This window comes from Phycodurus eques, chromosome 11 (genome assembly GCF_024500275.1).
Source record: "Phycodurus eques isolate BA_2022a chromosome 11, UOR_Pequ_1.1, whole genome shotgun sequence".
Taxonomy (NCBI): domain Eukaryota; kingdom Metazoa; phylum Chordata; class Actinopteri; order Syngnathiformes; family Syngnathidae; genus Phycodurus; species Phycodurus eques.
The window spans coordinates 16089281-16115123 of record NC_084535.1 but is presented as its reverse complement, the minus strand read 5'-3'; the positions used below and the strand labels follow the sequence as shown (position 1 = coordinate 16115123).

The window sequence follows — 25843 nt, the reverse complement described above, 5'->3', positions numbered from 1 at the left end:
TGACTGATGTAACTGTGGTTTTACATGCAGCATAAAGCAGAGTAGTGTCTCAAGACCTACACCTTATGTTTCATTCGTCAGGGCCTGAGATGAATAGAACATTCTGTTAGTGAGCGTGTGTGTTCTTTTATTTGACTCTAATTTATTTAGGTGTTTCCTGAAGCCCTTTATTGGCCAGTGAGCCATATTTGGTCAATTATTCGCTAGTCATAATGGACACCACACCTCATTATAAGGTAATAATAGAACCGTTTGGTTTCTCCTGTAATGTACTATATGGGGTTAACATTTCAAAATTGGGAGAAGTCATTACAACCTCTCGATACTCTGAAGGCTTGCTGTCAGAGGCGGGACCAAGTCATTGCTTTGCAAGTCACAAGTAAGTCTGAAGTCTTTACCCTCAAGTCCCGAGTCAAGTCCCAAGTTGAGACAAGCAAGTCCCCAGTCAAGTCCTACATTTTGAGCGAGTACTTCAATATACATCTATATCATAAGGCTCTCCCTTAGAGATAGGGTGAGAAGGTCGGTCATCCGGGAGGGAGGGGCTCAGAGTAGAGCCGCTGCTCTTCCGCATTGAGAGGGCATCTGTTTAGGACGCCTCCCCGGTGAGGTGTTCCGGGCACGTCCCACCTGGAGGAGACCCCGGGGACGACCCAGGACACGCTGGAGAGACTACGTTTCTCGGCTGGCCTGGGAACGCCTCGGGATCCCCTCGGAAGAGCTGGATGAAGTGGCCGGGGAGAGGGAAGTCTGGGATTTCCTGCAAAAGCTACTGCCCCCGCAACCCGACCTCAGATAAGCGGAAGAAAATGGATGCATGGATGAATAATGTATGTGACGTATAACGTATACTAGAACTTTCCATGCTTGTGTCAAGTTGCTTATGAACAAGCAGCGATGAAGCCGTAGTCCACTGCTGACCCCACTGTCTAACGCACCACGACTGCTGTTTGCGCCACTTAGGCCTGCTCAGTACGCCAGGGACTCGCCGTCCCGTCCAACGCATGTGACGGCACAGGCTCAAAAAAATCAGTGGGTGGGTACAGTGGAAATGGAACAGGCTTAATTTCCCTCAGGATGCAGATGAGCCTTCACACACATCATCAAAGACGTCAGTGAACACCACCAGGCGGTCTCTGTTGGGCCTGCTCTCCTCCGACACCTTCTTCAGATCCTGATGATGACACACATGCTCATCTTCTAATGAGAATTAGAATGGTGTGAATGTGGTTACGCTTTTAGGCCAAGGTGCACTGAAGATGTTTAAGTGAGCTTGTGGAGGGAAGGGGGGGGGGTTTATGGACCATATAGTTTACTAACGACGTTCTGCCCGTTAGTAAACTATATGGTCCATCCAGGGGCAGACTGGGGGCAAAAAGTGTCCCGGGAATCATGGACAGAGAGAGTTTATCCCAATTCATCCACGCTGTGGGGGGCCAGGCAGCCGGCAACACAAATTTCATGTAACCCAATGATGAAAATAATAATAATAAATGAAATTTGATGCACTTTTGGACGATAATTCATAGAGTAGTTAATAACCTCAGAAACCCCATCCATCCATTTTCTTTACCACTTATCCTCACTAGGGTCGCAGGCTGCTGGAGCCTATCCCAGCTTACTTCGGGCGAAAGGCAGACTACACCCTTAAGTGGCCGCCAATCAGTCACAAGGCACATACAGAGACAGAGAGCCATTCAGACTCACATTCACACTGTCACTGAGTGGGAACTGAACCCACGCTGCCTGCACTGAAGTGAGGCGAATGTATCACCACGCCATCAATGACTTACTCACCATTGGGTTCCTTTTAAATGGAGCAGAACTAGTTGAAGTGGCTGATGTAGATTAGTCCTTCTCAAATGTTTCACACAAAGTGCCACCTCCAAAAATACTATATATCTAGATAGATATAAATAGATATATATCTCCGAGTAGCACCAGATTGACCAACATTAAAATACAGTAGCGTCATAGTCTGTGTTCATCAACAACAAGGCAAATATTTCTTTCTTAAAAAAGTGTATTTAATATTATAATAAGCCACTGTAACATTATACACAGTTTGAACATTAACAGTGGTTTTAAATATAGTCATATGTACGTAGGTAATGAATTCAAATATTTTGAACACAAAAGTTAAATAAAAATTGTAAAAAAAAAAATTATTTTTATTTTATAATAATTAATAATTCATTCTAAAATTTCTGAAAAACATACAATTATTAATAGGTTAAATTAAATTGGACTCATAACTTTTTGAGTGCCCCTCATATGTATATGTATATATGGATGTATACAGTATAATACATGTCATACTGTATATAAGAAAAAAATTGCACTAATTATACATCTGAGAACAAGTTCAACTTCACCCAGTTGTCAAGGAAACAGGTAGTTGTGTTGAATTCAAGGTCTTGCAAACGTAATATTACTTTTGCTCTTCGAGTGCTAAAATTTTAAATTTGCACCTGACGATATACATATGATGGTCTTCTGTTATTGAATGTGAAATAAAAATGTTTAATGTAAGTAATTAAAAATAAGCCTGTTAGATAATTGAATTAAGATCCACGCTACAGCCAACAAAGATGCCATCCATCCACCCATCCATCCCTTTTCTGAGCCGCTTCTCCTCACTAGGGTCACGGCATGCTGGAGCCAATCCCAGCTGTCATCGGGCAGGAGGCGGGGTACACCCTGAACTGGTTGCCAGCCAATCGCAGGGCACATAGGAACAAACAACCATTCGCACTCACAGTCATGCCTACGGGCAATTTAGAGTCTCCAATTCATGCATGTTTTTGGGATGTGGGAGGAAACCGGAGTGCCCGGAGAAAACCCACGCAGGCACGGGGAGAACATGCAAACTCCACACAGGCGGGGCCGGGGATTGAACCCGGCACTCAGAACTGTGAGACAGACGCTCTAACCAGTCGTCCACCGTGCCGCACAAAGATGCCAGTCAGAAGTAATTAAAATGTCCACAACTAAATAAACGCTTTGTATGAAATTTGTAGTGGAATATCTGAAATGGAGAACTAATAACTTGACAAACAAAATAATGATCCAACACAGTATTTTATTTTTCAGGTATTTAATAAAAGTCATTTTTCTCTACTGTTCTTACATTTACATTTGAAACATTTCTCAATTATTCTGGGTAACAGTAACATGTATGGACCGTTTCGTTTGTCTCAAACAAAAAAGGCCAACATTATTTTTCTTTGTATAAAAAAATATAAGTTAATTTAATTCTAATTAACAAAATAATAGGTATAATAGTAATAATAATCATCATCACCAAGAATAATAATAAAGGTATGCTAAACATAGTGCAGATAATGATATAACTGGTGCTGAAATGTAGAAGGAACAGTGCAGTGTTGTGGACTTCACCGTGTTCTTAACCATGTGGGGTAAAAGTTAATAGACTCACACACTTGCAGGCAGGCACGCGCACACGCGCGCGCACACGCACACACACGCAGACACACGCAGACACACACAGAAAGTGCATGACTACCATTCAGTTTAGCACCATTAGAGCAAATATCAATTATAGATTGTACACAGTACACAACTATTACTGTACTTTATATGCAAATTATGTATCATCTTCAGTTTATGTGCATGCTAATTGTTGCTCTTGGTTGGAACTTACGGGAAGCAATTTGAATAGTAAGACAGAACACATCAATGCACATGCCACATTCAGGGGATCAACAGAACATACAGTGGATATAAAAAGTCTACACACCCCATTCAAATGCCATTTTTTTGTGATGCAAAAAATAAGACCAAGATAAATCATCAAAACTTTTTTTCACCACTATTGTGACATATAACATGCATAATTCATTTGAAATTAAAAAATCGAGAGGGAAAATAAAAATACACAAATGAGATAATGTGGTTGCACAAGTGTGGACACTCACTTATAAGTTTTGGGCTAACACTGACTGGTATTTTGAACTGCTCACACTTGACTCCACCTTGACTACCACAGTTCCAGCTGAAGAAAAACAGATGAAAAGTATGATGCTGCCCCCACCATGCTTTAATGCTGTGGGTATGGTTTTCTTCTGTTGAGTGGTGGTGGGCAGGGTTATGTTTGCGCAAAACGTACCTTCTGGAATTATGGACAAAATGCTCAAGCTTGGTTTAAAATTGTGCAAGAACAATTGAAATTTCCCAAACGAATGTGGGAAAATGTGTTCGGGCACGATTAAACCAAGGTTGACCTTTTTGACCATAATTCCCAAAGGTTTATTTGACACAAATACAGTCGTCAGCTGTTTTTATTCAGCTGGAACTGGGTCTTAGTCATGGTGGAGGGAATTATAAACCGTTCAAAACACTAGTCAGTGTTAGCACGAAAAGGAAAGAAAAACAAAATGTCAGCAAAAGTGGAAATTTATTTGCGGTTATCGGAGGAGCTTCAATTGGTTGCAGGTGTGTGCCGACTCCCATTTAACATGAGTTTGAATGTGATTGGTTAATTCTCAACTCCGCCACATCGACAATTTAAGAGGGTGTACACATTTGTGCCGCCACATCATCTCAGTTGTTTAATTTGAATTATCCTCTCAAAACGATTTTTTTTTTCAATTGAGTTGTATAGCTTATAGATCAATATTGTTAGAAAGTCTTGAAATGATCTTAAACCATTTAAAGAAGGGTGTGTAGACTTTTTACATAGCTCCTGTAAATGAACAAAGTGTACATTGACACAGTTGGTGCCACCTTAGCATTCTTGAATCAAATTATTAGAGGGACTATGTCCATTGGAATGACCATTAAGAACAGACCAACAAAACTGTATTCGAGAAGATCTTGGAAAATCAGGAGAACGAGCGATTGGTGAAGTGTTAGACACACCTGCAAAAAATAAAGCAACAATCTTACGGAACAATCCCAGAGTTACATGCAGCTTATCAGATCTGACACTGATGACACAGAGTAGTGCTCAAGTCTCATTTTCACCAATCACGTCTTATCTTCTACCTGTGGACATCCCATGTGAAATGTTTATAAGCTGTCTTAAACATATGTGACTGCTTGCAGCAGGTTCCAAGTGCTTGTGATGGCCTGGGGCAGTGCTCTGATGGGGGTCAACTTCGGGGCAACGCATTGTGACTCTCTTGTGACAGTGTTGACATACAGTAATCCCAGTTCTCTCATGGTCTCAGTTCATCCTTTTTTATGGCAAAATATATCGTGCGGGATTTCTGCTGTCTTTGTTGAAACAGGTTGTGTGTCTTTATTCAAGTACTGCAAAGGATTTTTGCTCAAAAGAAAGAAAAACATTCTGACGTCCCCCTCATCTATAAGGTGGCATTATTACACCATGCATGTTCAATATACTACACATTCCTTCTGTCTCTGAATACCTTGCTGAAGTAGTAGTGACTTATTTACCACAGAAGGCAAACAGTACCATTTTAAAAGGATATGAACCCACACTACAAGGTTTCACATCGCCTTCCCGTGAAAGGTTCCGTGTAAGGCCTCTCAAATGCAAGACCACAAAGAATCAACTCAAATAATAATAATGATAGTAATAATAATAATAACAGTATTAAAAAAACACAGTAACAAATAACAAATAGCCAAATAAACAACAAAAATGGCACAAAACCATTTTAACAAATAAATTCCCAAACTGAGTGGATTTAGGGTGATAGGTTTTAGTTCCTCCCCGTTAGCTGTCAGTCAGTCTCTGGGATTGGTAAAACCATCAGCTTTGACACCTCCGTCACCCATTGAGGTAACTTGCGTTTTTTTTGTTCAGTCAAGGCGCCTTTTTGCTGAGCTCCTGCTCCTCTCCCCCTCCAAAAAAAAAAAAAAAAAAAAAAAAAAAGCAGGGTTCAGGTTGAACTCGTTATGATGGACAGTCACCCCTTTGGTAGTCAGTTGTCCACCTTGACAGGACCTGAATCAGAAGGCCGGCTCAGAACGACGTCCTCCACTTCACCGTGCGCTATCTTCTCCCATTGGCCCAAGTTCTCCCTGCAACACACATAGCACCTGCTTTAGAGTCACACACAAACCTCCATCAATCCATTTTCTGTGCTAAATATATATATATATATATATATATATAGTATAGCGTATATTGGTGTTTGGATAAAACTTAATTTATTTAAGAAATAAATTCGTCGAAGCAGCGACGCCTGCGTTGCTTCCGGTTTAGTGTTTTATGCTTAACGTTATAAATCAAGCTATTTTTTCTCGTAAAGGGCACCACGTCTCTTTTTTAAATGTACAAAATTTAGGAAAAGTGATAAGAAACCTTTTATCAGTCGCATAATCTAAAAGTTTCTCCATTTTATGAAATACGAGTCCTAGATGACAGAGGTTTCCTTATTAAACTCAAAAATCACAGCAAGAGACAGAGAGAGAGCAAAGCTCGGATTTTGTGTGAAGCGAGTAATTTCCTCAAAATTAATAGGCACTAATATTGTACACCGCTTGTTGAGGTACTCATGACTGTAGGTTCGTTGGTCTTTGGGGGATGGTCTTATCTCCGTGCATCTCAGGAGGAAAACAAAGCAGGTTTTGTAAAAGAAGAAAAGGATGCAGAAAGATAAAACAAAAACAAAAGAGACAAAAGAAGACAAATTGTTGTCCCCTCGGGGTGCACTCATAACTTTCCTGCTGATTGAACTGGTGGTGGGCCCAGCTCCTGTTCTCAGCTGCGTGTGTGACCGGTACGGGATGCCGGTAGTTGCTTGCTGAGGCTCCGCCAACCGATCGCGACTAGGAAAAGCGATCGAAACCGAATGGACGAGCTTCCTCGATCGAAAGCGGTGCCGACTTAGTTGAGGGGGGCGCTCGCGCATGTGGTGGCCGGAGGACAAAAGAAAAGGGGGAGGGGGCAGGCCTTAATGCTCAATTGTGTCTCTGTATAATGCAGTGCAGTTTTACCGCACTGCTAATTGCTGTCAATTAAGTGCAAATCAAAACTGAGCATTAGTGTCTTTATTATATTATTATTTGATGTATGTTTTACATTTAAAAACAATAAAGCTAATTGAACAGATTATACATGCTTTGATTTTATAAAAACATGAAAAGCAAAAACAAAACATGCTTTCAGAGGCTGTGGGACTAAATAATGTATGATAAGATCCTTACTTGCACGCTTTTAGAAGTGAACTGGATGGAGGGAAAAGATCTGCTAGTGTTGTATAACATGGAATTGCTACAGCATTGTAGAAGCCCACCTAAAAATGACAAAAAAATTAAGTACTATACGGGATCAAAGTACACTCACACAATGCATGTACTATATGATTTGTTCACTACTGAAGTGGTTGCAACAAAACAAACAAAAAACAAACAACGTTGCATATCCATATATCAATTTCAATGTCAAATAAACATACACCATACAGCATAGAGTAAACGCCTCTATCGCGGTCCCAGTATTTTGCGCTTTTTTTTTTCGATTAAAATGTTCATCTTCAAAAAAAAAAAAATACATCTTTATTTAACCAGTCTCTCCATTGTCGCTGTCTGACGTTACTTTTTTCTGGACATGTTATTAATTTTGACTTCACGTATATTTTCGCCATTTGGTGGCATTTCGCCGCATTGTTTATTCATTGAAATCTCGCACATCACCATGGATCGGCGTACCTACTGATACAGCCAATCAGAGCGTTGCTATTGTTTTCTCCATCGCTTATTGGCTGGTGCATTCTATGTACAGTAGAAGCATCTCGCTGCTCGCCTCGCTGCTCACTTCCGCATCTCTGTATTATGGTACTGTAATCACCTTCATGTAAGGGTTCTGGTGAGCCGAAAAAAGAGCAGGAAGTCCCTGAACATTCATGAGAAGGTGAAACATCTAGATAAGGGAGGACAAGCTTAATGCTGCTGTTGCCTAAATTGTTTTCAGTGTGTGTGTTTCACAATTTGTTATATTGTTTTGCACTTCCAGGCCACCGTAGTTGCCTGACGTTGCAGTAAGAACGACTCAAGACAACGGTTTGCTACATCAAGAAGGATGAGAAAAATATCAGGGCAACTGCTTCGCTCTCAATCAATCAACCTGCAAAATGAGGTGTTTCTACCTTCAATAAAAACATTGTCAGGATGGTAAATGCCATGACTCTTAGGATTCAAAAGTGCCGCCCAGAAAAATGTAAAATAAAAAAAATCACATTGGACAGTAGTGTACCAAGTACCGATACCAGTATCGTACCAAAGTATTCTGATGTCAAAAATAGAACGGTACCAGTTTTTTTTTTAGTACTGGTAGTTAAAAAAAAAAAAAAAAAAAAAAGAAAGAAAAATACTCAGGCTAAAGTGCTGAATTCATACATTGTCTTAAAGGCCAGTACCCAAGAAGCCGACAGTCAGGCAATGACAGCTTGTGTGCACGCGACTAGGTGGGAGCTGGGAGAACGAAATGGCTTCAAACTGTCGACTAGCTCTTGCCTTCTGCAAACACGTTAGCGTGCATTAGTCGCAGGGAAGTGTAACCTCAGAGGCCGCGCAGCTCACGAGGCTGTGTGAGCAAAGTGTTATATGCAGTGGATGCTCCTGTGCTGTTAAGGAAACTCTGTAATCCATGCACACGAGAGTCAGAGTTACCAGCAGGAGATGGATAGCAATGATAGCATGAGACAACTTGGAAGCCAAGCTTGGAGTGCTCCAACCGGCTACACTCGTCGTCGGAGACCACTCCGGAAATCGGGGCGTTTGAGAACAATAAAAATCCACCGAATGCAAAAGGAAAACCACTTATTATCCAAGTGGAGCAAAAAGGTCCACGTTTTGAAAGTGTCATGGCTCCGTACGCAATGAAAAACAACACTACACTGAGTGGGTACACAGTGTATTGTTTACAATGGGAGAGATCAAATGCAGTTAAATACAAGAATACTGCACACTAAAAGCTTGAAACCATAAAATACACAGTATTAAGTATAAGTACATATAAATACAGAAATAGTTAATATAGTATATGTAAAAAATATTAGAACTCTTGTTTCTTGAGTTTCCTGTTCATTCTTAATGCCAGGTACAACTAAAGGTACCTTTGTTTGGACAAAGATGACAATGAAAATAGCTCGTAAGAGTTAGAGTTGATATCTAGCTCCAGGCATATTCCATGGTTTTCTTGATAATAACCAAAATTATATTTAAAAATACAATGAAGCTTTTGTATTCTTCAGGCAAAATGCCTTTAGTAGTACCAGATATAATGAATAAGAAATTGAAGAAACAAGGGTGGTGAATTTTTTTATATAATTATATTATATAATATATTAATGTATATAATATTATATTATATAATATTTTTTTATATAATATAGATGATAATTCAGGCAATGATCTATTTATTTGAAAAAAGAATGGGCTAATTGCATTAGTACATAATTTTTCAAGCTTATCGTAATTAATTTTGGTATTTGAAGTTGTTTTGTCAGTTTTCATTCCACTGCTTTTACTGATGTTTTGGATGTTTGCCGTGGTATTGTTTCAGTACCGCTAAGTTAGAATTCTGGTATCGTGACACCACTACTGGACAGTAACAACAGTTCAAAGGCAAAGAAGCTACTGCTACTAGCTACTACTAACTACAGCACTATACTGTTTTACTAAGGAAAGCCATTTAACAATGAGGCCCAATACTTTTGTGACATTCACAAACTTTCCCCAAAATTAATAGGCACTAAATGTCAACTAATTTGAAATGAAACTGCTTGTTCTGCAAATTAATGATTTTAGACTGTAGACTGTATATCCAATGTATGCTGGTGGGATACAATAATCGCTAGAATGCAACTGAATTTAAAATTTCAGATCACAATGCAAAAATTACTGAATATCCTTGTTTGGGAGGTACTCGCTATAAAACCAAATCAATAAAGTGACTAAAAGTTGAGGTCTTACTTGGCCTTGAGGAACTTCATCCTTCTTGTCTCGGTCCATCATTGAGATGGGCTGCATCCCGATCTTTTTCATCTCATCTCCCTGTGTGAAAGAAAAAAGTAAGTAGAGATGACATACATTTATGTAATTCAAATGCATTGAAACTCTTGCAACAGATGCGTATCGTTGTAAACTGGTATGACGGTGTACCTCGGCCCAGAACTCAGCATAGATGTCGTTTGCTGTGAGTCGTGTGATCTGCCATTGCTTGGTTACAGAACACAGGTCACATGCTGTCATCATCAGCCCAATTACACGGTCCCTGTAGGCGAGAAAAGCTACATTATCGCCTTGAGTGCTGATGTACAGTTCACTTCTGTTTCTGTGTGTGAAATTCAACTCAACTGTTTTACTGTTAACTAAAAGAAAAAGTTTAAAATCCAGCAATATAGTCTCATACATTTTTTAAGGTCAAAATCATAGCACTCTATAGCGCTCACTTTATATGCAAGGAACTATATTCAAATTGCTGTAAGGCATTTTTTTTCTTTGCCAATAACCAAAGATAGTCATGTCATAATACTTAAAAAAGTTAGTAGAATTGAATATAATGAAAGAAAATGGTATATTTTAAACACTATGATGCAATTAGCATAATTTATTTTAAAAAGCAACACTTTAAAGTAGTGGTAAATGTATAACAAATCCTTCCATCCATTTTCGATAGCACCTCTCCTCATTAGGGACGGACGCACACCAGACTGGTTGCCATTCAATCACAAGACACATATACAGTAGACAAACAACTGTTCACACTCACATTGACAACTCAGTGAAATTTAGTAGATGCCTATTTTGGGATATGTGGGAAGAAAGTGGATTCCCAGAGAAAACCCACACAAGCACGGGGATAATGCACAGAGATGTTCCTATGGAGATTCAAACTAAGCCCTTGTGACTATGAGACCATGCTGCCTGTATACCAATATATTCAAAAAAAATTGGATGTAAGCATTCTTCAAACCTTGGATACAAAATATTACAAGTCTAAGCCTTAACGATTTCAAGTATCCATGGGTGACCTGGCTGTGGTCTCACCTGTGTGAGTGGTTGTTGAAGTCTAGCACACCTGACGTGAGAAGCTCTGACAGCTGCTGGTGGTTATTGAAGTAAAGGGCCAGGTCTGTGGCGATGATGGCCTTTCGGATGATCTCTAGCACCTGCTCGTACTCGCTGGAATTCAGGTTGGAGAAAATATTGTGCCCTTCCAGCTATGAGAAACAAAGAGATCAATAAAAAAGCAAACGCTCCACTTATGAGGCGTTCAGCTCAGCTAGACTACAAGAGATAGACAAACTTGTAAAGCATCACAGGTCTGATGACCATTTGTTCAGTTAGTTCACATTTGTTTGAGTGCACAGAATACACATACCAGATAAAAATTTATTTAGAAATCAAGGGAGATTCATCTTATTTAGTTAACCATCAGACCAGCTCAGTGTTTGTCATGTGAAGCTGCATGTTTATGATGCCAGTATTTTTGTGTGTGAAGACATTATGACATTCTGCGTGTGTGAGTGTTATAGCAATTGTTTCCCATTAATTTTACATTATATTCAACTTGTATCTAAGATTTCTACACAATATTCCAACCATCCATCCATTTTCTGAGCCGCTTCTCCTCACTCGGGTCGCGGGCGTGCTGGAGCCTATCCCAACTATCATCGGGCAGGAGGCGGGGTACACCCTGAACTGGTTGCCAGCCAATCGCAGGGCACATACAAACAAACAACCATTCGCACTCACAGTCACACCTACGGGCAATTTAGAGTCTCCAATTCATGCATGTTTTTGGGACGTGGGAGGAAACCGGAGTGCTCCAGGAGAAAACCCACACAGGCACGGGAAGAACATGCAAACTCCACACAGGCGGGGCCGGGGATTGAACCCCGGACCTCAGAACTGTGAGGCTGACGCTCTAACCAGCCGCCCATATTCCAACCTCTAAAGCATTTTAACCTTCTCTATTATCTTACAACTGTGGTAAAATACTGTACATGTACAGTATTAATATGCTGTATGCATATGCAAAGACATGTTTTAGTGAATAGTAAAAGTAGTTTGCTTTTTTTCCCAAAATGAATGCTTTTTTTTATTTTTTATTTTAAATCAGGCCATCATGATTTAGTCCTTTACTAAGCAACAAAAGTGCCCAGCCAAAAACTGGTGTATTATGATAAGAAAAAGTGATGATTAATACTCAATTAGTTTGACAGCCATAAATAAAACATCTCACTAATAATAACAGCAATCTACCTGCAACTGAGGATGTTCATTTTAAAGACCATGTAAAGTGAATTCAGTGATTTATTTCTAAATACATTGTCTATGTTTGAAGACAATTGCTGAAAACATGTGCAAAGACTGACAGCAATGTAGTATTGGATTGTTGACATACAGCGTTGACCTCTTTTTCACCATTTCAGTTTGCCAGGATTTTTTTGGCTGTGGCTAAAATGCAGCCCAATGATGCACTTCAGCTTCTGGCATGAGTTGGCCCTCCCCCACTATATAAAAAGCACCTTCTCATATCAGTGGTTTTCCTTTGCAATTGTGAGTTACGACGTTTTTATTACAAGGCCCATTTTCGATCACTAGTTAGTTACCCTGCAGTTAGCTAGCAAGCTATGCCTAAACCCGAAAAATGCCTCTTCCCTGGATGCCAAATTTTTCCAGAATACACAAACTCAGTATGGAAAAGGCCTGCAATGACTTGGTGTGATATATATTACAGCTGTCAATCAAACGTATTTAATTGACTGTTGAAAGTTTAACGGGCCTGTTTTCAGTGCATTCAGCCGAAATGTACAACGGTTCAGCAGCTGAAACCATCAAGGAGCCATCTTAGCTCAATACCATCTGACTTTTTCAAAATCATTGGGAAGTCTGTGCTAGCTGATTTGCAGCAAATAATACATTTTTCACTTTAGTCAGGCGAGTTTCCTAAGGCCCGTGAAGTAGCTACCATTAAGCCACTTCTAATAAATAGAACGTTGGACGCTTCCATGTTAGCAAGCTATAGACCCATGTCAAATCTCCCTTTCATAGATAGCCAAGATTGTCAATAAAGTTATTTTTAATCAACTCTGCAATTTCTTGAACTTATATGGACTTCTTGAAAAATGTGAGGTTTCTGAACTCATCACAGTACTTGATATGCTCTTATCAAAGTGCTAAATGATATACAAGTAAGGTTGAATACTGGCTCGGGAAATGTGTCAATACTGGTCTTGTTGGATCTCAGTGCAGCTTTTGATACGGTAGATCATAATATACTGCTGTACAGGTTGGAACGTGGGTAGACTACATGAACAGTCCTTACAAGGTTCAGGTCCTACCAGGAGGAAAGGAGTTATTTTGTAACCATTGGGAGTGTTCAATCTCATCGAATGGCACTGACCTATGGGGTCCCTCAAGAGTCAGTTCTTGGACCCCTCCTGTTCAGCCTGTATATGCTACCCTTGGGTCAAATTCTTCAGAACCTTAATGTTGACTATCATTGATATGCCGATGACACCGTTATATCTAGCAGTGTCTTCAGATGACGGCAGTTCAATTGACGTGTTATGTAACTGTCTAACACAGATAAATAACTGGACGAGCCAAAACTTTCTTAAATTAAACCACAAGAAAACTGCGGTTTTTTTTTTTTTGTAAGTAAAGAAAAGAGGCTTGCTGTTAGTATATACCTGGAGTCACTCTCTTTAAAAACCAAAGCCCAAGTCCGAAACCTTTGTGTACCGATCTGACTTTCAACAGTTATATCAAATCAATTACTAAAACAGCTTTTCACCAGCTGAAGAACATATCCAGAGTGAAGGCTTGTATGTGCCAAGCAGACCAGGAGAAGTTCATCCATGCTTTTGTCACAAATAAACTTGACTATTTTAAGAGTCTTCTGACTGGACTCCCGCAAAAGAGGATCAAACAGCTGCAGCTCATTCAGAATGCCGCAGCTCGGGTTCTGACCAGAACAAAGAGGTCAGAACATATTACTCCAATTCTAAGGTCTCTACACTGGCTCCCAGTCAGCTTTAGAATAGATTTTAAAGTTCTGCAACTGGTCTATAAATCACGAAATGGTTTAAGTCCTGCATACATGAAAGAAATGCTAATGGAATATAAACCCAGTAAGGCTCTGAGAGCGACAGACTCAGGTCAAATAGTGGAGCACAGAGTCCAAAGCAAACACGGTGAAGCAGCATTTAGCTGTTATGCTGCACACAAATGGAATAAATTGCCAACAGAAGTGACGTCAGCCCAAAGTGTGAATGTTTTTAAGTCCACGTTAAAAACCTTTCTTTTTTCTCATGCTTTTTAGAGCATTTCCACTTTTAAATGATCTTTCTTGCACTGTGTGTTTTTCTTTTTGTTTTATTTGTTTAGAAGCTGTTTTTTGTTTTTGTTTTTAAATTCTTTTAATCATGTAAAGCACATTACATGGGGAAAATGTAAAGCACATTACATGGGGAAGATTTGTCCGGTGCAGCTGCCAGTCAGTACGCCGGGCCTCAGAGGCTGCCTGTCCACCACTATTTGCCTCTCTTTGGCCAGTGAGAGCGTGTGCAATGTGCATCGCTGGGATGGAGGAAGCCGGGAGAGAAGCCACATATTTGATTGACAACTGAAGAGTGGGATTTTCAGAGCATTCAGCCACAAGCCCACAGTGTATGGAAGCTGAAAGAACATCTCAATGTTTGACCATTTTGAAGCCTGATTTCACATACTTAACGATTTTTTTGATTAATTCTGCCGTTTTCTGGGCCTTTAAGTGTGCAACAGCATCTTCTGTTACTATTGCCATTTAAAAATCAAATTGCCTATTTAATTCAGTAATATTATTGCAACTGTACTGTGCTGTATGCTTTCCACTACATGGCCTGATCCTGGAACTGCCCATACTGCAGCCCCTGAGCTGCTGCCCTCAAATTCTACATTTTCTGACAGTAGACATAAAGGAGGCGTGGCATAGTGGAGCTCTACCTGCAAAATGGAGACAGTCTGAGAGAAGTGGTGCTGCTCCATAGTGGAGGTGGAGTAGAGAGCAGCCAGCGGGTGGTCAAACTTCTGCAAATAAGTGTTGCTGTACCCTCGATGGTCCAGATCATGACACAGGCAGGCTATCAAGAGTCCCTTCTTCTGTAAAAGGAAAGATAATTCTTGCAGCCACACACTACAGAGTCACATTATGATTTTTCATTCATTATCAACGTGACCCAGTGAGTAGTAGACCTCTAGCTCTGTGAAGGTCCCAGGGGTCTTTTGTAGGATGGCGTACATACAGTGAGCCACGGTCACGGCATGCTTCCAGTTGTGGTAGGGCACACGCCGGTAGTTCTTGCGTACGGACATGGTGAATCTACACAGCTTCTCCAGCTCAAAGCTACACCAAGCAAGAAAAGGGATGAACAAACATGAAATGACATTTAAATCAGATATTGGCACCCTAACAAGACTCCAGCACCTTACCTGCTCTTTCCACAGGAGCTGTGAACCATGTAGATGAAAACTGCAGGCCAGATCTCCTCAAAAGGATTTATGTCAAAGTGAAACCTGGAGGAGGAAGAGGAGTCAATTTTGCTGGGTGGGTCTGTTTAACTGTCTGGAAGTCATGCCAATGCTGTCCTGTCATGTGATCCCTCCCCAATGTAGACTTTTGACACCACCCTGCCTGGACCTTATGAAAGACAAAACAAATGCAGTGCATTCAAAACGTATTCAGACCCCCTTCAAAATTTTGCCCTGACATATAGCAGCCTAAGTAAAAAAATGACAACCATAACTGCAGCCTTCCCTAAAATGCCCAACACAAGCTTCACAATATTCTCCTAAGTGCACCTTAATAGGGTGTAATAAGGTACAGGCAACAACAATGTCAAAATGATGTCATTACGCATGCCGGGCCAGTAGTTGGTGAAACACAATGAAGATGTGCACCAACTGATTGCTGTAACGTGTCTTATCAAGGGTCAAAACCTTCTTTTGGATCACTTTTGTTGGAGTCTGTGTGTGTTTAGAATTGTATATACTGTATTGTACAAGGCGGCACGGAGGACGACTGGTTAGAGCGTCAGCCTCACAGTTCTGAGGACTGGGGTTCAATCCCCGGCCCCACCTGTGTGGAGTTTGTATGTTCTCCCCGTGCCTGCGTGGGTTTTCTCCGGGCACTCCGGTTTCCTCCCACATCCCAAAAACATGCATGAATTGGAGACTCTAAATTGCCCATAGGTGTGAATGTAAGTGCGAATGGTTGTTCGTTTGTATGTGCCCTGCGATTGGTTGGCAACCAGTTCAGGGTGTACCCCACCTCCTGCCCGAAGATAGCTGGGATAGGCTCCAGCACGGCCGCGACCCTAGTGAGGAGAAGCGGCTCAGAAAATGGATGGATGGATGGATGGATGTATTGTACAATTTTATGAAAATGTTTTTAAAAGCACAAACACAACAACATCACTGTAATTGGGTTGGGACGTACTCGGGTATTTCGGGCTCCTAATCAGTGTCAAAGGACTGAAACGATAAAGGGTTTTATCCATGAACAGTAAAAAAAACAGGGTTGTGGTGACTGACAATAGTTATATACATTTCCTAGGGGGCTGTGTTTTGGGGTCTGGGGGGGGTTAAAGGTTGAGAGTGGAGAGATTTCCAGTTTTTCTTGTTGCTTGGTTATCTAACAAACAGATACACTGATTGATCCGTTAGTTATTTTTGTTGTTGATAGTAAACTGTTGACTCAACTCGTCTTTGACTCCTGTCTCATCAACCACATCTTCATAATTGGTGACGCAAACATAAGCCTTATGTCGTAAGAGTTAAGTCGAATGACAACCGCTACTATAACTGGGCAGTGCCCATGCGACTAAACAATGAAACTACTAATGTCGGTGCCATCTATGCCGAGATGATCCAGTTGCCCGACTTTTGGGAACACAACCCACACCCATGGTTTTGGCACATCGAAGCTCAGTTCCAAGAATTACACAAGATGTGAAAAACTATTTCCAGATGGAGGCCACACTGGATGTTCCAACAATTTGGAGGACAACCGAGCACACCTCCGTCAATTGTTTGAGAGGTTCAGCACGGCCTAAGGCTTATGTGGAAAAAGCCATGCAGAGGAGGTGCACTGTTCCCTTGATGATGACAGAGGCTTTTGCACTGCTAAAACCACACTTCTGGTTACCTTATGGCTACTTCTGGTTCCTGGTTGAGAGTAGAGTCTTCCGGTTCTGGGTTAGGAGGAGTTTCTCTTATTATTATTCCTCTCTTGTCAGCCACAGCATCTCCACAGTGTCAAGTAAAGAAACATTAAAAAAAACCTGCTGTGTTTGCCTAAAGGACCACTATAGTGTGAGAAATAAGATCCTCTGGTTGAATTAAAACAAGACTGCACTATTTGACCTCAATTTTAAGCAATATTGTTTGGTTTGCTGCAAAAAACAGAAAGTTGACGGTTGAGTTTTCTCTGAACTCCACACAGGGTTTCATTTTTTTAGCCACCTCTTTCACCATGACAATTCTGTCCTATTTGGCTGAATAGCCAGCCCTAGAAAGGGTGATGGTTGTCCAAAACGTCTGACATAGAATTGTCAAATACAATTAATTTCTTGACCAGCTGCTGATTGGGGCATGACTCAAGAGTGAGGATCATCCATTTCCCAGTACGTTAGTGTGGTAGGCATTAACCATAGCTGACCTGTGCATATCTCCGACACTCATCAACAGCAATCACCATACTGAGGTGTAACTTCAGTGCAAAGGGTGCCATGTGGGCCATTCACCTATTTACAGACCTTGTGGACTCTTAATTATGTCTCTCCGCAGTCACAACATGATGGGGACTAGTTTATCCATCTGAGGGATATTTTACAAGATGCTTCAAGTGGTAGTGTTCCATAGCCACTTCTTTATTTTGTTATATCTGAACATATGCTGGTTATCTCAATACATTAAAGTAGTAGCAGTGTGGACCTCTCCCACTTGTACGATTTGGAGATGAAATTTTCTCTAGGCTCAGTCAATTAAATAAGTGGCTCAAAAAGTGTATATTGCACTATCCGTGAGTTTCATTGACAATTTCTGCGTTTTTTGGGAGCGCAGGACATCTTTAAAAGGCAGACGGTTTCTAAATAGACAAGGGGTTAAGTTACTTGCTGCCATTTTTTACTGTGCACGACGTTCATTGGCCTGAAAAGAAAACACTGGCCTTGTTGACATGGCTGAAGAACAAAAAGATGCAGTTGTTCCCAAATAAGCAGAGGAACAGGAGAGAAGGCGACACGAGGCGCAGACGGATTCATCAGCGTCATCCAAACAATCGGAGGAGCGAATGACAAATGAGATGAGCCAGCACGTTGAATCTCCAACACCCTTCCCTGTCCCATTGGAGCAAAGCCCAACGCAAAACTCACTGTCTACTAGCCAAAATTCTCTGCAAGGTGTGACAGAAAGGATGAAGACTATTGTCAATATTGGAATCAAACGCACACCACGCCAAGATCTTCCTCCCATTTCCCCTCGCCTGAAACCACCATCCATTAAGATGCGAAGGGCCCCTCCTCCACCCATGAAGAACCTGCAAATCTGACTGATATCTGCGGGGTCTTTTCCAGAATAAGTCAGACCACTATGGAGATCAGGCATTTTGTATCCCTGTAATTACAAGGGACAGAAAGTTGGTCAAAGAAATATGGCACAAAAAAAGTAGAACTACAAACTTAGTGAGGATAAAATGTGAATCACCAAAATGATAAAATTATACTACATCAGAAGCCACCCAGGAAAAACTCTATTATCATGTCAAAATTTGATACAGTTGGCCAAAAAACTGTAGAGAAAACGGTTCAGCAGTTGAAACCATCAACAAGCTGTCTTGACTCAATACCATCTGACTTTTTCAAAGCTATTGCGAAGTCTGTGCTAGCTGATTGCAACAAATACTCAATTGCTCACTTCAGTCAGGTGAGTTTCCTAAAGCTCTTAAAGTAGCTGCCATTAAGCCTCTGCTAAAAAATAGAGTGCTGGACTCTTCCATGAGCAAGCTATAGACCCATCTCAAATCTCCCTTTCATAGCCAAGATTGTTGAGAAAGTTATTTTTAATCAACTCAGCAATTTCTTCAATTTAAATGGACTTTTTGACAAATTTCAATCAGGTTTACGAACTCATCACAGTACAGAATCTGCTCTTATCAAAGTGCTAAATGATATAAGGTTGAATACTGACTCGGGAAAGGTGTCAATTCTGGTCTTGTTGGACCTCAGTGCGGCTTTTGATACGGTAGATCATAATATACTGCTGAACAGGTTGGAAACATGGGTAGGACTAAATGGAACAGTCCTTAAATGGTTCAGGTCCTACCTGGAGGAAAGGAGTTATTTTGTAACCATTAGAAGTGTTCAATCTCATCAAAAGCAATGACCATATGGGGTCCCTCAAGGGTCAGTTCTTGGACCCTTCCTGTTCAGCCTATATAGGCTACCCTTGGGTCAAATTCTTCAGAACTTTAATTTTGACTATCATAGCTATGCAGATGACACAGTTCAATTAGCAGTGTCTCCAGATGACTACAGATCAATTGAGGTGTTGTGTCACAGTCTAAAACAGATAAATTAGCGGATGAGCCAAAATGTTCTACAATTAAACCACAACAAAACTGAGATCATTGTTTTCGGCAATAAAGAAAAGAGGATTGCTGTTAGTAAATACCTCGAGTCACTCTCTTTAAAAACCAAAGACCAAGTCCGAAACCTTGGTTTTCTGATAGATTCGGACCTGATCGTGGGTAGACATATAGTTATATGTGTGCTGTGCTGTGTTGGTCATCTTGAGTAATGTACATGACAAACTAGAAAAGCAGAAACAGATTTTGTTCTTGTCATTTCTGGGGTCTATCACATTCTTTAAAAATCAGTTGTTATTAGAAATTGGCAGTGTGCACCCGCCTCGTGACCACTGTGCTCGTGAGAACATGTAGTAGTGTCTAAATTATTCTTTTGACCACATGATGTTTTTTGGCCCCTTCATCAACTGTGAAACCAATATACACAGATTCTCCAAAGCGTATCCATTTTCTTTGACAACGGAAGACACCACTCAAATTGTATGTACTAACATCTCAAAGATAATCAGGAAAATGGAAGGTTATTTTCTTTTCGGTTTCTCAAACTATGTTTTTATGTGTTACGTATTTTAAAATTTTTTTTAAAAAAATAACATAAACCGACAACATAGAATAACACAGATGAAATGAGGATTGGAATCTGTTCTACACCGTACGCCACAACACTAACAAATTTCTGCAGGCCTCATGACGTGAAGCCCATAAAGCATTGGAGGACGGTCACTCACATTTCGATCTCTTTATAAATGAGTGTGGGAAGGTTGAGCTCAGAGAGTGTTTTCCATTCTTCTGAGGTGCAGATGCTGTGGTAAGACAGTTTTTCCATTGTCACTCTGTAAATGCATTCAGAGTGGCGAATTCGATGGTACATCTACACACAGACACACAAAGAATAGTTACGGCAAAGACTTTAACAAAGAGAACACACAATACAAGCAATAGTAAACATCCAAGTAAAACCAACCAATTACCAAAATGAATCAGTACTTCTGTAACTTAAAAAAGGCTGTTGGCACAAACTTACACTTTATATACCAAAATATCGAGACACACCTCTTCATTAATCAGTGTTTGTGCGCGACCTGCTAGCTCTTAGCAACAAATGAGTGTCATAGAGTTTGAGAACATGTGATTAAATAAGGAAAAAGTTCCACACACTCCCAAATATTGTAGAAAACTTCCCAGAAAACTGTTACAGCTGACTCCATTTTATCTTCCTGCTGGTGTAATGAACAGGTGTAACAATACTCTTGTCCATACAGTCTGGCTCAATGAGCATGTTGACTCACAGCAACAATAAATTACAGTAAATTATAATACAGAGGAATGCTCCCCAATGAAAGTAATATCTCTTATTTATCTGTGAAAGAATCATTTATAAATAAGCACTGCTGCTGTTATTGCACGTATTTATTCACTGACTCACATTTGCACAGTGTAAGGCCAGGGCACAGAAGACAGCAAACATCTTGAAGTTGTTCTCATCTGTTTTAGTGAAGGCACTACCGCTTAATTTATTCACCATCTGCACCACTCCGATAACAGTCCCCCTGCTCACGATGGGCATGCACAGGATGTTCCGCGTGGTGTAACCGGTTTTTAGGTCCACCTCTCTGTCAAATAAGATCCAATCTTCAGGAAGTCAGTTTAGTACTTACGTTTATGCTGGGTTAAATGGAAGAAGAAGCTGAGTTGTTGAATAAAATAAAATGTACCGGTTAAACCGCGGGTCTGCATAGGCATCTGGGATATTTAAGACTTCCCCTGTCTGAGCCACTTGACCAGCTATTCCTTTCTCTATAGAAAACCTGCAGGGACATATGAGAAGGGAGCAGTCAATTAACAGAGCAATGCATTATCAGATTGATAATAAAAATATAAACAGTCAAAGATGCATGAATAAGTAGCAGCTCAAATGAACTATTCAAAAAATTCCTTGGACAATCAAGATGTCTATGACAACTTTAACTTTATAGTTTAAGGTAGTAGAAAGGTAGCATTACACACCTAATTTCTTTGGTTTTCCTAAAGACTGGCTTGCCTTCTTTCTCCTCACCAATATCGAACAGGTCAGAATACAGTTCTTTGTTGTTTTGATCTACCTGGAAGAGTGCACACCTGTCGGCATTCACCAGGTTTTTTGCATATATCTACAATGAAAGCAAAGTTACCCATTATAGCAACTGTAAAGGAATATGTGAAAAGATATGCAATTCATGAAATCAAGTATGGTAAGTGGAAGCTCAAAGGTTGAATGGGCCAGAGGTAGCACAATTCCAAATTCAACCAAAATATCTGGGAAAATTAGAGCTGCCGTTGTGCATATAAAAGAGATCTTAGTATAACTCACTAGAGCTAAGTTCAGTGAGCATTACAAAATTAACTGTTCTGTGATGATGATGAAATGTGCTTTTTCTTCAGTGGCTTTTTTTAACCACTTAGACCAGAAGAAGGAGCAGCCTCAAATGGGGGTGTCAAGAGAAGAGAAGAAAAATAATACAGAATATATACCTCAAGAAAGTGACCGTCTCAGTAAATGCAAATTGCAAAAAAATAACGTCGTTTTTTTTCAAGTTAAAATCTGTTGTTGACTCAGATCTAATATATATATACAGTGTACCCCAATTAAGTGAACAAAAACAAACTTCCAGATGGGCACTTACCATAATGTGTTCAAGTAGCGAATCTATTGCCACAATATTATCAAAGTATGTTCTGTAAGAAAAGAAGAAATGATCCATTGCATTGACAGGTTTGACAAGTCTTAAAAGTGAACTTGTTTTTTTCATTGCAAAAGCACTCTTAGCTTGATACTGTGCTAATGCTGAGGCTAAAATACAGCGCTGTCAAGGCAACAGTGAGCCTTACTTTGACACATCGAGTAGGAAGTCATTGAGCTCAGTCTGTTTGGCGAGGCCTCGACACACCTAGAAGAAGAAGAAGTGGGTCAGGTCAGACGTGAGCTCACACATTTCCCATGAACACACGCAGCATCCTGCTTGTACTCTAAACACACGAACATATCTGGCTAGTGACAGTGTGCTGCAGCTCACAGAAACTCAGAGGCCCACTGTGGCCAGTCCTGCACTGGGACACTGCTTCTCTGAGGTGTTATGCTATGGGTTCACATAAAAACAGTGCCGAGGCGTAATGACGTCCTCGGAGATTTGTTTGTTGAATCTACGGCTTAGCTGATTGGACAGGGCCCCGTCGTAACCCCGTTCCAGTACACAGTGGATTTATCCATTAAAAACAGCAGTGCAGAACAAGAACAAAAACAATGTCACTAACATCATAATAATTGGACATGTCAACATTCATCTTATTCCCAAACATGCATGGAGTCAAGTACATTGTAGTGCACAGGATTTGCAACAGTGTCTTTGTGGATGTTTGCTCACCTGGACTTGATGAATGGCAACTGATGCCCACGCTAAGTTTGCTGTTGCAACCTGGGAAAAAAAGTAAAATGTCACACTCACATTTGGAGTTGTTTAACACAAAATAAATTGAAGTAAGCTCTTGAAAACAATGTTGCGTCTTTTTCACATTTCAACCATGATGAAAAAAGTCAACTTGTTTCATTTACTTTGGAGAGCAATGGGCCATCTGTATGCAATATTGATGCTCTTTTCACAACAATTTCTAAGGATTTTGTGAAAAAAAAAGTTAAATACAAAAAATAAACAAAGCTTATGCTTAACTTCTTAATGCGAGCACATGATATTTTCTACTTTACTTTTAATTTAATATTTTATTTTTTAATATATTATAATTTAATATTTTACATTTTATATTTATTTGCTTAATTTCTGTATGTATGTATATGGGGTCAAAATGGGTTGTGTTATCTCGTTGCATGATTGTAAGAGATTGTAGACTAATGCAAATTTCCCTCAGGAAATATCAAAGTTTAATTGTAATTTATATAATTAAGTTGATTGTACTAATTTCAGAGCAAAGCAAAGCAAATTTATTTATATAGCGATTGGCTGGCAACCAGTTCAGGGTGTACCCCGCCTCCTGCCCGATGATAGCTGGGATAGGCTCCAGCACCCCCGCGACCCTAGTGAGGAGAAGCGGCTCAGAAAATTGATGGATGGATGGTTCCATTTAATCCTACCCACGTTTCCAACCTGTTCAGCAGTATAGTATGATCTACCGTATCAAAAGCCACACTGAGGTCCAACAAGACCAGAACTGACACCTTTCCCGAGTCAGTATTCAACCTTATATCATTTAGCACTTTGATAAGAGGAGACCCCAAGAACTGTACTGTGATGAGTTCAGAACCCTGATTGAATTTTTTCAAAAAGTCCATTTAAATTCAAGAAATTCCTGAGTTGATTAAAAATCACTTTCTCAACAGTCTTGGCTATGAAAAGGAGATTTGAAATAGGTCTACAACTTGCTAACATGGAAGAGTCCAGCGCTCTATTTTTTAGCAGAGGCTTAATGGCAGCTACTTTAAGAGATTTAGGAAATTCGCCTGACTGAAGTGAGTAATTGATTATTTTCTGCAAATTAGCTAGCACAGACTTCGCAATAGGTTTGAAAAAGTCAGATGGTATGGAGTCAAGACAACTCGTTGATAGTTTCAGCTGCTGAACCGTTTTCTCTACAGTTTTTTGGTCAATTGTATCAAATTCTGTCATGGTAATAAGAGTTTTTCCTGGGTGGCTTCAGATGCAGTATCATTTTATCATTTTGCTGATTTGTGCTCATATTTAACCTGATAGATTGTATTTTTTCACTAAAATAACAAGCTAATTCATTGCATTTATCTGCTGTTAGCAGTCTGATTCGGGGGTGATTGTGAGCTTGTCAACCACAGCAAAACTCACAAGGGATATTTCAATGACGATGTATTCTGTGGATCCTACCAACCTATTCTCTGAATATGCTAAACCGAACCGTTAAATATTTGTGTGAAATAATTACCTTGAACAGTCATGCTAATATGGTTTCATTCACACTGGGACAGTGAGGCCTTTATAGTTGCTGTCGACTAAAAACATTTGAGTTTATAATAATAATAATAATAATAAACCTTTTATTTATAGACTCCTTTCAAAGCACCCAAGGACTCTCTACTCAAACAGTAAAATCGAGCTAAAAATAAATTAAAAACTCAAGTTAAAAAAACAGACTAGATTAGACCAGGGGGAGTATGAAATGCTGAACAGATATCTTTTCATTGTGGCTTTAAGGCGGTTTGAAATCAAAAGATGATGAGACAAGAGATCAACAGGTCAGATTTTATCTGGATCAGGTAAACGACTTACAAAACAACATTTGTATTCATAATGAAACAATTTTTTTTAAGGTAACCAAAAGTATTGGAAAACGGACTTAATTTAGAAGCAAACCCTTTGTTTGCAAAAATTGCATTAATCTCATTTTTTTTAAGTCAACGGCAAAAATACCTCACTTCACTGTTCTACATAAAACCTTTAGTCAGAACTGTATAAACTACATATACATCTGTATTATGCGAATTATTTCTTTCATAGAAAGTCCTATAATGTAAAAATAAAGAAATCTGAATTCCACTCTTTAAATACCAAGCTCGGCTCCATCTTTCCAATCTCGTCTGTTTTTTCTAGGTGGAACTGACCTCCTGGTGGCTGAGATTGAAGGGCTCCTTTCCCCTGTGCCGACGCAGCTCCAGGATGGCGATGAGGTCCCCGATGGCAGTGAGGATGGGGAGGCACAAGACAGAATGAACGCGGATCCCTGAGTCCTGCCCTGTGCCATCTGGGAAGCGTTCATCCTGAAACACACAGGTCATCACAGGTCCTAAATTTTTTGCGCATTACTAAATTCTTACAAAATTCGACTGGTCCCTATCGGGATTAATTTAATATGGATTTGCTGATATCAACCTTACCCCCATGATGTCTTCTACTAAAAGTGTTTTGCGAGTCTTGGCAACATGAGCTGCAATGGTTGTCCCGAATGCGATGGGGCCAGAGGGGACGAGGCTAGGGGAACCATCCTTGGATCTCGTTGGGGTGAACAAACACAAACTCTGTGTGGAAGCATGGGAAAGAAAAGACAAAGTGAGAATAAAATCTCAAACACAAAAATATGGGCGCTAACAAATGGTGTCAGATTAATTCCTGAGTACTTACATTGTTGCATTCTCCCAAAAAGTAAAGTGCAAATCCATCAGCTTTTGTTGCTGCAGGAACAAGAAGATACAAGTGATCAGTTTAGCAGAGTGAGAATTCCACAGGTCACAGAAGAAGCATCATCATAATCAGAGATGAT

General features: G+C 40.1%; 1 protein-coding gene across 9 annotated transcripts in view; it reads right to left on the bottom strand.

The window, feature by feature from the left end:
- Positions 1-3081: 3081 nt before the first annotated feature.
- pde10a (phosphodiesterase 10A) overlaps positions 3082-25843 on the bottom strand; it is an 89451-nt gene continuing 66689 nt past the window's right edge. For 8 of the 9 annotated variants that reach the window (XM_061689876.1, XM_061689877.1, XM_061689878.1 and 5 more), the window contains 18 exons: positions 25705-25754; positions 25461-25601; positions 25188-25343; positions 22972-23022; positions 22439-22497; positions 22234-22285; positions 21578-21720; positions 21286-21378; positions 20997-21183; positions 20299-20441; positions 15418-15501; positions 15181-15331; positions 14932-15087; positions 10987-11159; positions 10099-10210; positions 9910-9990; positions 7141-7229; positions 3082-6012 (listed from right to left, as the gene is read on the bottom strand). In XM_061689876.1, the coding sequence (XP_061545860.1) occupies positions 5913-6012; positions 7141-7229; positions 9910-9990; positions 10099-10210; positions 10987-11159; positions 14932-15087; positions 15181-15331; positions 15418-15501; positions 20299-20441; positions 20997-21183; positions 21286-21378; positions 21578-21720; positions 22234-22285; positions 22439-22497; positions 22972-23022; positions 25188-25343; positions 25461-25601; positions 25705-25754 (2021 nt within the window). In that variant the 3' untranslated portion in view covers positions 3082-5912. The remainder of the gene's footprint in view (positions 6013-7140; positions 7230-9909; positions 9991-10098; positions 10211-10986; positions 11160-14931; positions 15088-15180; positions 15332-15417; positions 15502-20298; positions 20442-20996; positions 21184-21285; positions 21379-21577; positions 21721-22233; positions 22286-22438; positions 22498-22971; positions 23023-25187; positions 25344-25460; positions 25602-25704; positions 25755-25843) is intronic. The other variant, XM_061689880.1, reaches the window with a different exon arrangement.